This window comes from Gossypium arboreum, chromosome 9 (assembly GCF_025698485.1).
Source record: "Gossypium arboreum isolate Shixiya-1 chromosome 9, ASM2569848v2, whole genome shotgun sequence".
Lineage (NCBI taxonomy): Eukaryota > Viridiplantae > Streptophyta > Magnoliopsida > Malvales > Malvaceae > Gossypium > Gossypium arboreum.
The window spans coordinates 71,720,468-71,735,862 of NC_069078.1; the positions used below are offsets into that span (position 1 = coordinate 71,720,468).

The window sequence follows — 15,395 nt, forward strand, 5'->3', positions numbered from 1 at the left end:
GAAACTTTCTTCAGAATTAAGAAGCCAGGAAACTTTTCTTTGTAGGGCGGGTTACGCTTGCTCAATTTGTCCTTCTCGCCATTCCTAACTATTTCATGCAGACTGTTCTAGTTTCGAAGGGGGTGTGTGACGAGATCGAAAAGATTGCAAGACAGTTCATTTGGGGTAGCTCTATGGGGCATTCTAAATGTGCGTTGGTGGGTTGGGAGTCCATTTGCAAACCTAGGTCCCGCGTAGGGCTTGGGTTAAGGCATCTTTATGACCAGAACAATTCTTTCCTCATAAAAATCGCATTTAATCTCATCTCTCAAAAAGATGCCTTATGGGTTCGTGTCCTTCGTTTGAAGTACGGATGGAAAAACCATATTCCTTACTCTATTCACAAAACTATTTGTTATCATATTTCGTGCTCCCTCTCTAAGGTGTGGCCACTTTTACGTGAGAACATCATTTGGTCTATTGGGGATGGATCTTATATTCGTAGCTGGAAAGACACTTGGATTCCTGAGGTTGGTCTCCTTTTCCTTATGCTCCAGTTCATTCTAGTCTTAATTTTGAGTGTAATCTGAGAGACTGGGTTCTACCGAATGGTACTTTGAATTTGGATTTGGTCTGTTTATGGTTGTCTGAAGATATTGTTATACACATTGTTAGTATTCCCCACCACACCCTAGCGGGGAATTGACAGGATCATTTGGGCTCGTTCGTTCAGGATCTTTTTCCATCCGAAGTGCTTATTGGACCTTAAAAGAAAGCTCCTAGGGTCCTTCAGATGATTCTTGGAATCTTGTTTGGAAGTATCAAGGCCCACAGAGAGTTTGTCTTTTTCTTTGGCTTGCAGCCAAATAGAGGCTTCTAACTAATGCTGAGTGTTTCAGGAGAGGGACTGGGCAAAATAGTGTGTGCTCTCTTTGTGGACATGATTTTGAAGATATTCTGTATGTTCTCCGCGATTGTAAGATGGCTAAGGAAGCTTGGATGCTCATTGTTCCTGTAGAGAGACGGTTCAGGTTCTTTTCTGACCCTTTTCAAATTTGGTTTTCCACTAATCTTTCTTGTTATAATAAGTTGCAGGACAAAGGAATTACTTGGTCGTGCCTCTTTGGAATAGTCGCTTGAGACTGTGGAAGAACAGAATCTGTTCATTTTCTAATATATCAATTGGTCGGCTTCTGAAACCATTAAGTCTTTCCTCAGCTGGGCTCTTCATTTTGAACCATTTTTTATTGAAGCTAAAACTACTGTATCGAATCATGGAGTTCATCATCACTTGGCTGATAATTGGGCTCACTTGTTTACGGATGGATCTGTTGCAGAGAATCAGGAAATGCAGCAGCACGAAGCGTGATCAAGGACAGGAACGGTAATTGGATTCTGGGGTTTACTCACTATCTGGGTAGATGTTCCCCTTGGAGGCAGAACTTTGGGGCATTCTCGATGGTATTCTTGTATCTTTAAGTAAGAGCTATAAAAAAGTCCGAATCCAGTCTGACAGCCTTGAAGTGGTAAAGGCTTTGTCGATGGAAGTACTAGTGGACTCAGGCAATACAATTCTCAGAAGAGTTAAAAGACTTTTGCGTTCTGAAGGTCAATGGGAAATCAAGTATGTTCCCAGAGAGTGTAACTTAATTACGGATAAACTGGCAAAAATCAGTCTCTCTTGGAAGTCATCCCTTCAGCTTCTTGAAGCTCCTCCTGATTTGGTGATTTCAACTATTGAGCAAGACCATGATTTTAGGAGTTTTTAATTGGTTTTTCTTAAAAAAAAAGAAAAGAAAAAGAGAGCAAAAGTTGAATGATATACTTGGTAGGTTGAGATTCAATCTCCCAATTGAAAAGTACAAAATTACCTTTGGTCATAATTTTAATGCTCAAGTCAGTATTCTTATTGAAAGTGAATAGTCCCCTTAGACCGCATTTCATGGAACTACATCCTCAATGTAAATATGAATGTACTATAATAATAATAATAATAATAATAATAATAATCAAAACAACTTAATTAGAAGGAAACCTGTAACCAAATTATAATATTGGAAATCATGACATACATTTCCAAAATTTATTGAGAACTAACATAGTATTATCCTTAAAGGCTATTAGAGTTGCGGATTGCATCGCGAAGCAGATGGTGGTGTGATGGATCAATTGGTCATTCTTGAGGAACCTCCTAGATATGTAAGAAAACTCTTGAAAGATGACATTCGACAATCGTTGTTGATCATAGATAGATCATATTAATTGCTGACGTTATCTTAGATTTATTATCTAAGCTTTATATTTGCCAAAAAAGAAAAATCATATTATCATTAAAGAAAATTTACACTAACAATTATTGTCGAATTTATCGGTATTTGAATTAGCTTATTGGGTCATGGGCTAATTTGTAAGGACTGTTAATTGAGGGGTTATATAGTTGAGGCCTAGATTTTATATTACAGAAGAAATAAAAGGGTTTATGCAGTAATTTCGAAAGGGTTATTTTGCAATTAACCCAAAAAAGGAAAATGGCAAAACCTCCATTGCTTCTCTGTATAAATCTATATAAATGATCATGGTCAATTTGGTGGCGGCTACCAAGGCCCGCCTTAGAAAAATGGGAGGGTTTGGGTAAAAATATAGGCCGAAAAATGGGCTTGGGCAAAAAACGAGGCTGTTTAAAAAGCGGGCCAGCCTCGGGTAAGTTATTTGGCCTGCCTGCCCTACCAATTATATATTAATATATATTTTTTATTTTATTTTTAATTATTTTAAATTTTAATATAACTATTTTTATTATATTGTTAATTTGTGTATTGTTTTAAGAATTGTTTTAGTATTATTTTTATTTGTTTTAATATTTATTTTATGTTTTTAAATATATTTGATTTATTATATTTTTAAATTTTTTATTTAATGAAATAAGAAAAAAAATTAATATGGGCCGGGCCGGGCCGGGCTCGGGCTTAGTAATTTCATTTCGGGCCGGGCTTGGGCAAAATTTTAGGCCCATATTTCGGGCCGGGCTTGGCCCGGGCCTAATAGACTGGCCTAAAATTTTATTTGGGCCTGGCCCGGCCCGGCCCGGCCCATGATCACCTCTAATCATCTATCAAAAAAGAAGAGAAATTCTTTCCGCTTCTATCTCTTCCCTTGTACCGTAAATTACATAATTAATTATTAAATTATAGATAAAATTATTTAATTAAAAAATTACAATATAATCTAAAGTTTTAAAAATTTTTTGTCACTAGTTGTTAAGTGTATTTTTTTAATTAGTATGCTAACAGTTCTTATCTTCTACTTTTATTATTTTTGTCAATTTAACCTTGATTCCATATAAAAATTATTAAAAGAACTCAAAATTATTTTTTAAAATAGAAAATTCTATATGAAAATTGTAGAAAATGAAATCTCAAAATGTTATTTTTAAGAACTAATATGTATGAGAATTAAACAAAATTATCATTTAATAGAATCTAGTAACAAATTAAAAATAAAACAAAAAAAGTTTAGATAATTACATATTTCTTTAGTGTTTCTAAACTAAATTAGGAATATCTTCAATTTAAGTTTCATGCTTTTGAAAAACATCTGAACCTAATATTATAAAAGCTTGTAAAATCAACTTTGATGCCATTTTTTAGCTAAAAATATAAAATATACCACAAAATTTTCTTTTTTAAATCAATTCAGATTTTCAATTCATTGAAATTATTTTTCAAAACCTAAGTTGTAAAACTTAATAAATTAAGTTGACATGATATTACACATATGATAATATGTTTGTCACATCATATTTTAAAAATGGAAGGACTTAACGAGTTATTTTGAAAATGGAAGGAATTAACGAGTTTAACAATTATCGTTTGGTGGAACTAACATTTTAAAATTTAAAAAGTACAAAACTAAAAATGACTAAATTAAAATACAGAAATTAAATACACAACTTTCATAAAATAGAGGGACTAATAACCCAATTTAACATTAAAACTTCTATGAACTAATTTCGCCTTTAAGCGTATTATTGAACCAAAAATATATCGATTGGGATGGTAAATTACGGTCCAAAACCCTAAATATTTTTCCCAGAATGAAAGGAACCTAAAATATTTTTTAGTACATTGAAGTCTTCAAAATCTCGCCGCCGTTTCGATCAAAAATAAAAATCTCACCGCCGCCATTGTAATCAGGATCTAAGCTGATTCATTTATGGCTACGGCCACTTCCAATATACGGTCCCCGTCGATCACACTCTTCGGAAAAGGGACAGTCTCCTATCAGAGAACAGCAGCACCGTTTCAAATTCCCCAATTTCCTCTGAACCGCCCTCGTCTCACCGCTCTTTTCGCTTCCCTCCACGACGGGAATAACAAAGACGACGGAAGCAATAAGATCACGAAGTCCGTCGGTTTGGAGGAGCTTTTCGAGGATTCCTCGTATGACGTTGTTTCAAAAGACTCCCCTTTTCATCCCAGTATGATATCCCCGTTTTCGCTTTTCTTTTTTGGGTTTATCTTTTACTTCTAAAATTTCCCATTTTATGTTATGTTATTCAGGGCCACTTTCTTCAACCCAGTTCTCTAATTCAGTCTCTGCTGGCTCTCGCCTTCGCGTTGCGTATCAGGTAGTATTTTAATCTTCTTCTTTTTTTTACATTTACATAGCAATAATAACATTATATATATTTTTATTTTATTAACGTCAGAGATTGGGTCAAGATTATAATTTAATTATATATTTATAAAATATCGTTATAATTCAATGAAATTGTTTGATTAATTTGTGTTCAAATTTTAAAGGGAGTTCGTGGCGCCTACAGTGAAGCAGCTGCTGAGAAGGCCTATCCAAATTGTGAAGCTGTTCCTTGTGATCAATTTGATGCTGCTTTTGAAGTAATTACTTGAACTCTTTTTTTTCCATGGATAAATACTTAGTTTTCATGTTAGAAAATGGGGTTGATTTTGAATTTGCAAGCATATTGATTAATCTTCAGGGAGAACTGCTTTTAAGTATTATTTTATTTAGGCTGTAGAAAAGTGGATAGTGGATAGAGCAGTATTACCGATCGAGAATTCCTTAGGTGGTAGTATTCATCGGAATTATGACCTCTTGCTTCGCCATAGCTTGCACATTGTTGGGGAAGTTAAGCTTGCAGTTCGTCATTGCTTACTAGCCAATCATGGTGTTAGAGTTGAGGACTTACAAAGGGTTCTTAGTCATCCTCAGGTATGATGTAAGATTTAACCTACTTGTTGACTAAGTTTTCTTGTTGTTTGTAATATATTTGTTTTAACTCAATCATGTTTCAGGCTCTAGCACAGTGCGAGAACACGTTAACAAAGTTAGGCTTGAGTAGAGAAGCAACTGATGATACTGCTCTTGCAGCAAAGGTGAGTCATGATTTGAAGTGTAGAAATTTATTTGACATGAAAGATTATGTAAAGCTTAGTAGATGAATGTGCTGAGTACATTATGTTCTTTGATTGTCTAAGCATTGCATATAGGAGGTAGGCAGGAACTGATTTATCTAGTTCAGTTATGGTGATCCTTGCTGATCCAAAATTGATCAAATACATTTTATTCTCTATGAATATAGCAAAGAATAGAATTCAGATTACATGATTGCTTTTAGAATTAATTGCCAGTATCGCTTGAGTAGTTCCTAGTTTTGACTGATTTTATGGCTGTTTATATGTAGTACGTGGCTTTCAACAAACTAAAAGATACGGGAGCTGTTGCAAGTTCTTCAGCTGCAAAGATATATGGACTGAACATTCTTGCTGAAGATGTTCAGGTTTATGTTGGTTTTAGTTCTTCTTAGTTGCTTGGTGTTGAATATTTTTCAGAACTTTTAAATCTGGTGTGCCTTCCCTTTTCAACAGGATAATTGTGATAATGTTACTCGATTTCTCATGCTGGCCAGGGAACCCATTATTCCTGGTGTGGAGAAGCCATTCAAGGTTAGCCTTTCAATGACAATACCATTTGCAGTCAAAGTACTTGGTTAAAGCTGTTCCTTTGCTATGCTGCATTTATGGATCATTGTTGCTCATGAAGTTTTTCTATTATATGCAATTAATCTGCAGACAAGTATAGTTTTCTCACTAGAGGAGGGTCCTGGTGTTCTTTTCAAGGGACTTGCTGTTTTTGCTCTTCGGCAGATCAACCTTACAAAGGTTATTTTTTTTTAAATTCTCTGTAAATTTGTTTAAGTTACTTTGGTAAACTACATCTGAAAGGGTATTTTTTGGGGGTTGTATTAACATCCTTTATTTATCTGTTACCTTTGATCAGATTGAAAGCCGTCCCTTGAGGAACCAGCCTTTGAGAGCATCTGATGATAGCAACAATGGTTCAAAGTAATTCTACTAAATATCTTTTTCTTTTGGCACTTATCAGATTTCACCCTAATTCTGTGAATGTCTTGTAATTAGATATTTTGACTACCTTTTCTATGTGGACTTCGAAGCATCCATGGCCGAAGAGAGAGCACAGAATGCCCTAAGACATTTAAAGGTATATTGCTCTGCCTCTTCCATAACCTTTTAAGAGAATTAGTTACATATCTAACAATATGTTCCCTTGGCAGGAGTTTGCCACTTTCTTGCGAGTTCTAGGGAGCTATCCAGTGGATACTACCATGTTGTAAACAAGTTGTGGATCATGGTATGTATTCAATGTTTGAACAAATATTGAGGGTAGATTGATGACAGTCTTCAACATCTTTACAATGATTTGGTGGCAGAATGTTGCTAGATCATTATCTTTAGTAGAATTTTGTATAATATTTTCAAATTAATTTTCAGAGCTTTAATAGCATGCTGACCAAAATGAGGTTGTTTGGACTGATGTCATTGGTGATTTAATAGGAGTAAAACAACTTTTTCTCTCTTAGAAGTTAAGGAAGAATGTCATTTTATCATGTCAATCTGTTCTAGCTCCTTCATGAATTATTTTGTTGCTGAAGTGAGTAACCTGAGACATGATCACTAATTCATTGACTCTTGTATGCAATATTATTCTATAATAAGAATCATTCTTTTTCAGTGGTGGGTAGCCTTGAGAAAGAGCACAAGGAACTGTCGTTCTGAATTGTTCTTTTTTTTTTCTTTCTTATAATGCTGGGACTGTAAGTTGTGTAATGGTGGTCGGTGGGTGCATGATATTTCACAGTTTTACGTTAGGGTGCTATTTCTAGAATGAATGGTGATTATCCAGTTATAATCCTTTGAGAGATGGTCTCATGGAAGATTGTTGTTGGGTCTCTAAGAATGTGAAGCATATTATGAGAGAGAGAGTGAAGCATATTATCAGAGAGAGACTTCTATCCTTTTTCTGATGGCTAGTACAAGCTATTCTGTTGTCTGTCCTTGTTATTATTGGATGAGCATAAAGGTAGTTTGAATTCAAAGCTATTTAACTTACAAATGTTTTATAAACTATGCCCTAGCATGAGTTTGAACACAAAAATGATAATTTTGCTACACCCAAAATATAGGTTGGATCCACACATGACAATAAAAGCCGCTAGAAACCTTGTCTGGTTGAGTTATGGTTATGGCCACAATAAATGCTTTTTATTGCATTCCAACTAGCCTCGACAATAATGCAGTTGGTATTCTATTGCAAATGTGAGTGCCATTTCCTTATTAACAATGTAATCTAAAGTTAGGGTCTATATACATAATGCAGATATGGATGTATATTGTTAAGCATTTTGGTGGGCGTTATGTTTCTAACACTTGATTGATTATGCTGATGCAGAATTTTCCCAATATATTTACTCACGATACTACATAGAAGGTGGAGTTATTATGTTGAGAGAAAGGTTTTGTCAGTTGATAGCCAAGCCAACCAGAAAGCCCACTGCACTGCGCTATGGAGGGATGCTGACAAATATGGCTTTGGCTTCATGATACCCTGTAATTAAGCGTAAGTATTTTTTTGTTTTTACAAGCAGGTGGTGTCTTCTTTTAAAAATTTTCCACGGAAGTTTTCTTTTAAATTACTTTTAAACTGGGCATGCTTATTTCTGATTTTTTTATTATTATAGATTTGACAATTTTGAATATAAATTTATGACACGACACATTTGATAAACATAAAAAATAGTGAACATCTTAAATGCCATGTTTTCTTCTTTTTCATCCCAACTAAATGGATGTTTTCAGTATCTTTGAATTTTATATTTATTTTTTATTTCTTACGTTCCCTCTTATGTTCTTACGATTGTCCACTGATAACCAACAGATTGCAAAGACACTAGCCATGACCAAAAAAAGGAAGGGTTGATATTAATTTCGGCCTCAGAATTTGGGGCAATTAAATCCACTTTAGTATTTTATTTTATTTTTTTTAAAAATTTGAAAGTCGAATTTAGCAATTTGGTCCTTGAATTTTGATTCTATTAAAATTTGATGACATAGCACTTAGATTGTCACAATTAGACTTGTTCATTGGTTGGGTTTTGTTTAGGCTTAGAGGTTTGCTTGAGATTTGAAAAGGTTTGGGTAAAAATATTAAATTAAAAAAATAGGTTTGAGTAAAAAATTAAATTCGTTTAAATATGGGTTGGGTTTGGGATTGAATAGGTCCAAGTTTAGCCTGATTTATTTTTAGGCGTATAATATGTTATATTATGTTATTTTTACATATTATGAAATTTATAACTTGTATAAAAGTTAAAAGATAATTATATATGAGATTTTAATAAATAAAACTTATATAAAATTATCAAATATTAAATTAAAATCATATAAAAAGTGAATATTAAATTAAACTAGTATAAAAAATTTTAAAATGTAATATGGGCATGTATAAAATGGATTTTGGTTAGTTATTTTTAAATACGAAAGGATTTGGACAAAATTTTAAGCTCATATTTTAGGTTGAGTTGGATTGGGCTCAGTAAGCATGAGATATGTCAATATTATGTATAAGTTCAGTTGAACCCGACTTAATTTGGTGTATTAACACCTCTAGTTACAAATTTATAGAGTTATATCATTACACTTTTACATTTTTCAAATTTAAGATTAAAATGAAATTAATTGTCAAGAAATGATAAACGACATTAACGAAAATTAAATAAATAAATAAAACTTGTGAACTTAACAGAGCTTGTGGTCTAAGATACATGAGTTAAATTATGCTTTTAGTTCTTATACCTTGCAAATTTAATTTTTGTATTTTAATTTGATCAATTATAGTTCATGTACTTCTCAAATTGATCAATTTTAATTTTATATTTTTAAAATTTAAAATTTTAATTTTAACTTAAATATAGCAGTTAAATTTGTTTAATTAAATTCAATTGCTAGTATTATATAAAGTATATAGTTTTAGATTTAATTTATATTCTCTAGTTGGATCATTCAAAGTTTTTATGGTTTATGGTTTTAAATTTTGGAATGGTAATCTTCACGTAAATAATGATCATTAATCTATTTATTAAATTTTTTCCTGTTGAAATTTTATAATTTAAAAGATGTTTGAAATTAAAGTTTAAAAACTAAATTTAGATTTTTGCAAAATTTAATAACATACATGCGTATGCAAAGAGCAGCTTTGATTCACGTGTGGGCCGCATAGTAATCTGTGACTTTGATTCAAGTGTCTCCAGCAGTAATATTTAGGTACGGGTGCAAGAGTAAGACTTTTTTTCAAGTACATAGAAAATTTTGAAAATGTTCATATTTGTATTAAATTCATACTCATACTATAAATAATTGCTCCAATCTATGGCAGGAAGGTAAAAACAAACCATAAATCATGTTAGCACTTGGCAGCTGATTAGTGAAGGCCATACGCAAGCAGCTTAACAGAACAACCATGGAATCCGAATCCAAACTTACACTGTCAAGGTGATGACACCCCACATTTTATATCAACAAAAAAAGAAAAGAAAAAAGAGAAAATATGCTGTCACCGGTGTTCAGCCATCGTCATGACCTAACTACAAAGCTTTAAAATAGTGGTGGTTGTGAACAACACAGCAAGAAGACTCTTGGTTCGAGTAACCCAAGTATCTGTCCAAATAAGGTGTTAGAGAGAGATAATAAGATAGTAAAACATGGAATCAGTGCAACTTTGGTAGGGCATTCCTCATTGTTGCCTATTTCTGTGGCTTCTTCCACAACACCCCAATCTTTTTCAGCATGTTCCCATTTTTCTTCTTCAGCAATTCCTCATCACTATCTTCGGCATAAGGTGAGCCAACTTTTCCCTTAACTGGATTATAGTTGCTATCAAGTGAACCAGTTCTCTCCATGAACTTCCCATTATTACCTGCCGAAAGCATTGAAGCAGCTGCTTCTGCAGCCTTGCGCCACTGGTCAGATTGCACCTTTAACCTTCTCAGCTCTGCTTCCATTTCTGAATTGGCAGTCTGTGCAGCCTCGAGCTGCTCAGTCACCCTGGCAGCTCTCCTGTTATTCTTATCTGCCTCCTCCATTGCAAGCCCAAGCTTCATAATAGCTTCTCGCTCGGCAACCCTCGCCTCGTCTAGCTCAGCAGCCACTTTATCATTTGTTTTACCTTTGTCCATGTCCCTTTTACTGATTTCCAGCCTCAGCATCTCGTTCTCTTCCGATATGTTTTGAAGTTCTGTCTCTTTGTCCATCATATTTGCCTTCAGGTCAACAATAGCTTCATTCAGTAACTTTAGCTCTTTTTCAAGTTCTAATTCTCGCTGGCGAGACAGGTTTTTCTCAAGTTTCATGTGAAGCTCTTCATTTTCCTCTGAGATACACTGCAACTCAGTTTCCTTATCCATCAGATTAGCCTTCAAGTCAGCAATATTGAAGTTTGCTTTCTGTAATTCAGCTAATAACTCTGCCTCTTTCAAGCTTGCTTCAGATTTTATCTGCTCAACCAGTTCATTCGCACTCTTTATCTGTTCGGTGTTTAGGGTTTCTTCTTCATGGCATTTAATCTCAGCAGTTTCGAGAGCAGATCTTAAACACGCCACCTCAGACTTCAAAGAAAATATCTCTGCTTCAAGCTGGTGAGATTGCTCGGGTTTCTCACTTTCTCCAGCTTGATGCTCAACAGCAATACAGTAACCATCGGACTCAATAGAGAGGCTGCCACCAGAATCAGTCATTTCTGCCTTCAGTTTGTGAACAAGTCCTTCAAGTGAATAAACACGTTTCCTTGATTGGTCTAAGTCAAAAGCAATGGAGTTGTAAGCTTCAACGGCCTTCATGCCTTCTGACCTAAGTGCTTCAACAGTCTTTTTTGCAGCTTCTAGTTGTAGCAGAGTCTCATTTGCCACTGCTTGGGCCTGAGCTTCCGATTCTTGGCTATCCTTAAGCTGTTTCTTCATGTTCTCTACAAGGGATTGAGTTTCAACCAGGTTTCCTTTCAAGCTCTGAAGCTCCAAATGAGCTGATTCTGCTAGCTGGGTCTGTGCAGCCTCGGATTCAGTCACCTTTTCAAGCTGATCCTTAAGTCGCTGAATCTCATTCACAGCTGAGACCAGAGCAGCTGAGTCAAGAGACTGCTGCCTCTGTATAGCTTTGAGCTCTGACTGCCATGCTTGATCCCGTTCTTCTGAGATCTTATGGAGCTCGACAACATGAGTTTCCTTGCAAACAGACAGCTCAAGTAGCTGCTTTTGGGACTCCTCGAACTTTGCAGACAAGGCCAACAGTTGCTTCTTTGACTCTTCAGCATCTTGCTCAACTTGCTTCCTGCATGATTCGGATGAACTTAACTGATCCTTTGATTTCTTTAGTTCTTCTTGAAGCTGTGAATTCTGTACTTCCAGTTCAGATATTCTGCTCGGGCGCTTCTTCTGAAACACGTAGAGAGGATAAGATTAGATTTTTCTCATAGGATTCAAAGAGCCATCATTCTAAGTGCTAACTCTACTTATAATTCAAAACATTAATGTTTATTTGATGCCAGTACATGTCTCATCCACAAGGACTTTGGAAAATTAACTGCTTCACCAAGCCTACCATCACCATTATAGAAGCTTAGAAAATTAACTCAATGAAAGATATCAATGAACAAAGCAAACCATTAGTTTTCATTGAAAATAGATCAGAAGTTAAAGGTGGAAAATAAGCCGATCATCATTCATAAGACAAACAAGTTACTTATTAGCATGCTTCTATAAAAAGGAGAAAGGGTTGTAGAAATACCAAGTATGAAGAGGTACTGCAGTAGAGTTTGTGAAGCAATATGAAGCCTTTCAACACTCAAAAGGCCATAATAGTTGGGTTTCTTATGCACTTATCAAAAACTTTCTAAGGTTCATCACTGTTCTCTAATATTGTATAATGTTCTCTACTTTGCATACCTCAGAGGCCGGGCTTCTAGGTGAACGACGCTCAACAACTTTAGGGCTTTTCTCTTTCGAAGTTCTACTAGTTGAACTTGGAGTCGAGGCAGCCTCAGTGTCTAGTGTGGTTGGTTTGAGTTGACGAACAGCTCGATGAGAGACCCTTTGTGGCCCTTCTGAAGATCCATTTCTGCCAAACAACAGTTATCCAGTGATTTAGCATAGATTAAAAATAAAAAGGCAGGATAGGGCTCAAAGACTTCGAGAAGACATTTAACATGCCTCCAGTTAGGATAATTAACTGACTGTAAATTCACTAGAAATTTCATATCAAAGCTGAAAGCTCTTCATGTTTGTTTATTAGACTGCATTACAAAACAGTATAGGTTTTAATTTCTAACCACATTGTGGCTGGAAAAACCGAACAGATACAGTGACAAACAGAAACTTTTAGAATATGCCATTTCCTTATGCACTAATGTGGGTTTTTTTTATTTAAATTCATGCTAAAAATAAGTCATAAAAAATGTAATACCAGCTTTCTGACATTAGGTCAAGAAGAGGATCAACACCTTAGTTAGATCTCATAATGTTCAATCGATCTCATTGTATTCAGAGTACTTTTGGGCTACTTACAAACTAAAACCAATTATGGATGAGCAAACATGTGAAAGTTAGCTCCAATTCTGATAGAACAAAACCAAACAACACTTTTCTGGAAGGTAAAAAAAAAAAAATCAATACTTCTTAAATCACCTAAATCAGTGGAATCTATAGTTTATTTTTGTTCTATCCTTATTCCAGTTTTCAATTATATACTTGTTTTCCCACCAACATCCTAAATCAAGTGATAAACAAAGGAACAAATTCCACAATGGTCTCAACAAATGATAAACCACAAATAAATTTTATCAAGTGCTTCACTTACACTATTTGCTAGTGCCATTAGGGGCCTTAGCTTATCCTATCCTCAAGATAGGAGACAAACAAAAAGGTTTTACCTTCATGCAGAAAGAGACTGCACCCTAATACGGTTACCAGACAATATGACCCTTATAGTAGCTACAAGATAAAAATCCGAAAGAAAGGAACTCCAAGAAAAAATCTTCCCCGTACCCATTGGCACCAGTTAAAACCCAGACAACCTAAAATATTAAATGCATTATATCTAAGCACTTGTTTAGATGACTGACCCACCGATTAAGTTTAATTTTAAAGAATAACTACATAAATGCATAAACGAAACACACTAGGAAACCTCTCACGAGCGAAGAATGAGCAGTAATAAAGGCAATAGAATTTAGAAGGTACCTTGATTTTGGTGTCTGCATAATTTCAAGAATATTATCCCTACACAAAGTTATGAAAGAAAACAAGTTTATTTATCCTACACCACTTCAATGCTTCCCTGACCCACAACGCCTGCAATAACAGATCGGAAAATTATCACGAGCAGCGACAGAAGAATTCAATGCAAATGTGGGTTAAAAAAACACAAGATTTAATGAGCTCATATGAAAGACCAAGTGCTCCTTATCATCACATATATGAAACCACAAGGGCATAAAATATATGGCAAACCAAAGAATATCTTCAAGGAAAAAGGTAAAAGCATAAGTTATCCACTAATTAACCAGACAGTAACAGCTACCCTTCATCTTTACCGCATTCAATGCTACCCCAAGACCCAACTTTTGTTTATGGTCCATGAGACATTATTATAGTCACAAGGGACCCTACAGCTTCAGGGATGGAAACAGACAATTTACATAAAAGTACCCTTTTTTTTCATGTTTTCTTTATGGATTGCATTTCGACACTCCAAAAGGGGCATTACTGTAATCTAGCAAGTGAGATTTCTCCCTCCATTGTTGCCGTGAAATGAGGGCATGAAATGTAAAAACAAAACGTGGGGGTTGAATATTAAGAACAACATGGAAAAAATGATTTCAAATGCCACTCAAACCTTTTTTTTTCTTTTTTGTTTATCTTGGTCCAAAACACAAGATTGACTGCTGACTCGGTTGTTTCTCAGGAAAACATTTTCTAGGAAAACACTCTTTCAGCTAAGAAAAAATGTTCAAACTGTTCAAAGTACCCTCAAGACAAGATCCACAGCAGCTTATAAAACCAAAAAAAAAAAGCTCACCATTTTGCTGAATAATAAAAGAAAAAAAAGAGACTACAGAGACCAAAAAGAAAACCGTTCTAAGATTCGTTTTCTTTTATAAAAATCTATCTCAATAAAAAGGAATAAAGTCTGCAAGGCTGCCATTACAAAGCTCCTGAATTGAACACAGAGCGCTCAGAAAAGGAACTTTTTTTTTTCATCAGTTTCAAAGGGGGAAAAAAGGAAGAAGGCCAAAACCCAAAAGAACATGAAAAAACAACACCACAAATACGCGAAGAAAACCCCACTTTGAACATACAATGGCAAAATTTAAAGAAAAAGAAATTGTCTTTTCCTTGAAAGCACTTCCTTGGGAACTCAAAGAAATAAAAGAAAAAGAGCATATGGCAAAGTGAACTTACCACGTGTAGCAATGTAACAACTAGTACAAGCAAAGGAAATGCCGAATGGGTTAAGTTCTAAAGCTTTGTAAGATAAGTTAGAAAAAGTAAGTAAAAGGAACAAAGAAGAGGACAGAGTGGGAATGGAGTTCAAATCAAAAGGCTGTTTTTTCTGTGGCTCTTTTCAGCGGGGTTAGTAGAGTGTTTAGTCTTCTTTGCATTGCTAATCTTCTTCGGCGCGGAAGCCGAGGGATAGTTGATCCATTGCTTTAGTTTATTAGTCTATGGTTTGTTTGTTTGCTTGTCGTAGCTGGTAGGAGTAGTTTCTTTTCAACAGTGGGAATAGGAAAAGAATGGGAGGGGTAGCAATAAACTAGTGAAAAGGAGAGAGAAAGTTAGTACTATTATTATTTGTACTATTTTTGGTTTAATGTTTCTTTGAGTCCCTGTACTCTTTAAAAATTTAAAATTTAGTCCCTCTATTTTTCTTTAAATTTAATGCTTGTGTAGCATTTTTTCTAAAACGGTTAATATAAATTTTGGTATACAAGTTTAGTTTCAATTTTCTATTTGGTACCAGATTTTCTTTTGTTTTGATTTGATACATAAGTTT

The 15,395-nt window shown here is 34.8% G+C and overlaps 2 protein-coding genes across 9 annotated transcripts; one reads left to right on the top strand and one right to left on the bottom strand.

The window, feature by feature from the left end:
• Positions 1–3,980: 3,980 nt before the first annotated feature.
• LOC108456776 (arogenate dehydratase/prephenate dehydratase 2, chloroplastic-like) lies at positions 3,981–8,140 on the top strand. 2 transcript variants are annotated; one of them, XR_001867007.2, is made up of 13 exons: positions 3,981–4,456; positions 4,539–4,606; positions 4,782–4,874; positions 5,008–5,208; positions 5,292–5,372; positions 5,681–5,776; positions 5,865–5,942; positions 6,069–6,158; positions 6,277–6,341; positions 6,417–6,498; positions 6,572–6,648; positions 7,481–7,613; positions 7,747–8,140. XR_001867007.2 is itself a non-coding variant. In XM_017755436.2 (12 exons), the coding sequence occupies exons 1-11, from the start codon at positions 4,192–4,194 to the stop codon at positions 6,629–6,631; spliced, it is 1,179 nt and encodes a 392-aa protein (XP_017610925.1). In that variant the 5' UTR covers positions 3,981–4,191; the 3' UTR covers positions 6,632–6,648; positions 7,747–8,140. The 2 variants fall into 2 exon arrangements, 1 of the variants encoding a protein (XP_017610925.1); XM_017755436.2 differs by lacking the exon at positions 7,481–7,613.
• Positions 8,141–9,660: 1,520 nt separating this feature from the next.
• LOC108456774 (interactor of constitutive active ROPs 3-like) lies at positions 9,661–15,162 on the bottom strand. Of its 7 annotated transcripts, none has more exons than XM_017755429.2 (4): positions 14,804–15,162; positions 13,583–13,693; positions 12,290–12,461; positions 9,661–11,779 (listed from the first exon to the last, which is right to left on the bottom strand). In XM_017755429.2, the coding sequence occupies exons 2-4, from the start codon at positions 13,600–13,602 to the stop codon at positions 10,097–10,099; spliced, it is 1,875 nt and encodes a 624-aa protein (XP_017610918.1). In that variant the 5' UTR covers positions 13,603–13,693; positions 14,804–15,162; the 3' UTR covers positions 9,661–10,096. The 7 variants fall into 7 exon arrangements, with proteins under 7 accessions (XP_017610918.1, XP_017610922.1, XP_017610920.1 ...); XM_017755433.2 differs by lacking the exon at positions 14,804–15,162 and adding an exon at positions 14,421–14,760; XM_017755431.2 differs by lacking the exon at positions 14,804–15,162 and adding an exon at positions 14,238–14,760.
• Between the last annotated feature and the right edge of the window lie 233 nt (positions 15,163–15,395).

Bases quoted from the DNA above. Each gene is read 5' to 3' on its own strand.
- LOC108456776 (XM_017755436.2), top strand. From the start codon at position 4,192: ATGGCTACGGCCACTTCCAATATACGGTCCCCGTCGATCACACTCTTC. The intron at 4,457-4,538 runs GTATGATATCCC...TATGTTATTCAG, and splicing joins AGACTCCCCTTTTCATCCCA to GGCCACTTTCTTCAACCCAG. The intron at 6,342-6,416 runs GTAATTCTACTA...TCTTGTAATTAG, and splicing joins GATAGCAACAATGGTTCAAA to ATATTTTGACTACCTTTTCT.
- LOC108456774 (XM_017755429.2), bottom strand. From the start codon at position 13,602: ATGCAGACACCAAAATCAAG. The intron at 12,462-13,582 runs GTACCTTCTAAA...GTTGTTTGGCAG, and splicing joins ATGCAGACACCAAAATCAAG to AAATGGATCTTCAGAAGGGC. The intron at 11,780-12,289 runs GTATGCAAAGTA...TACGTGTTTCAG, and splicing joins CTAGAAGCCCGGCCTCTGAG to AAGAAGCGCCCGAGCAGAAT.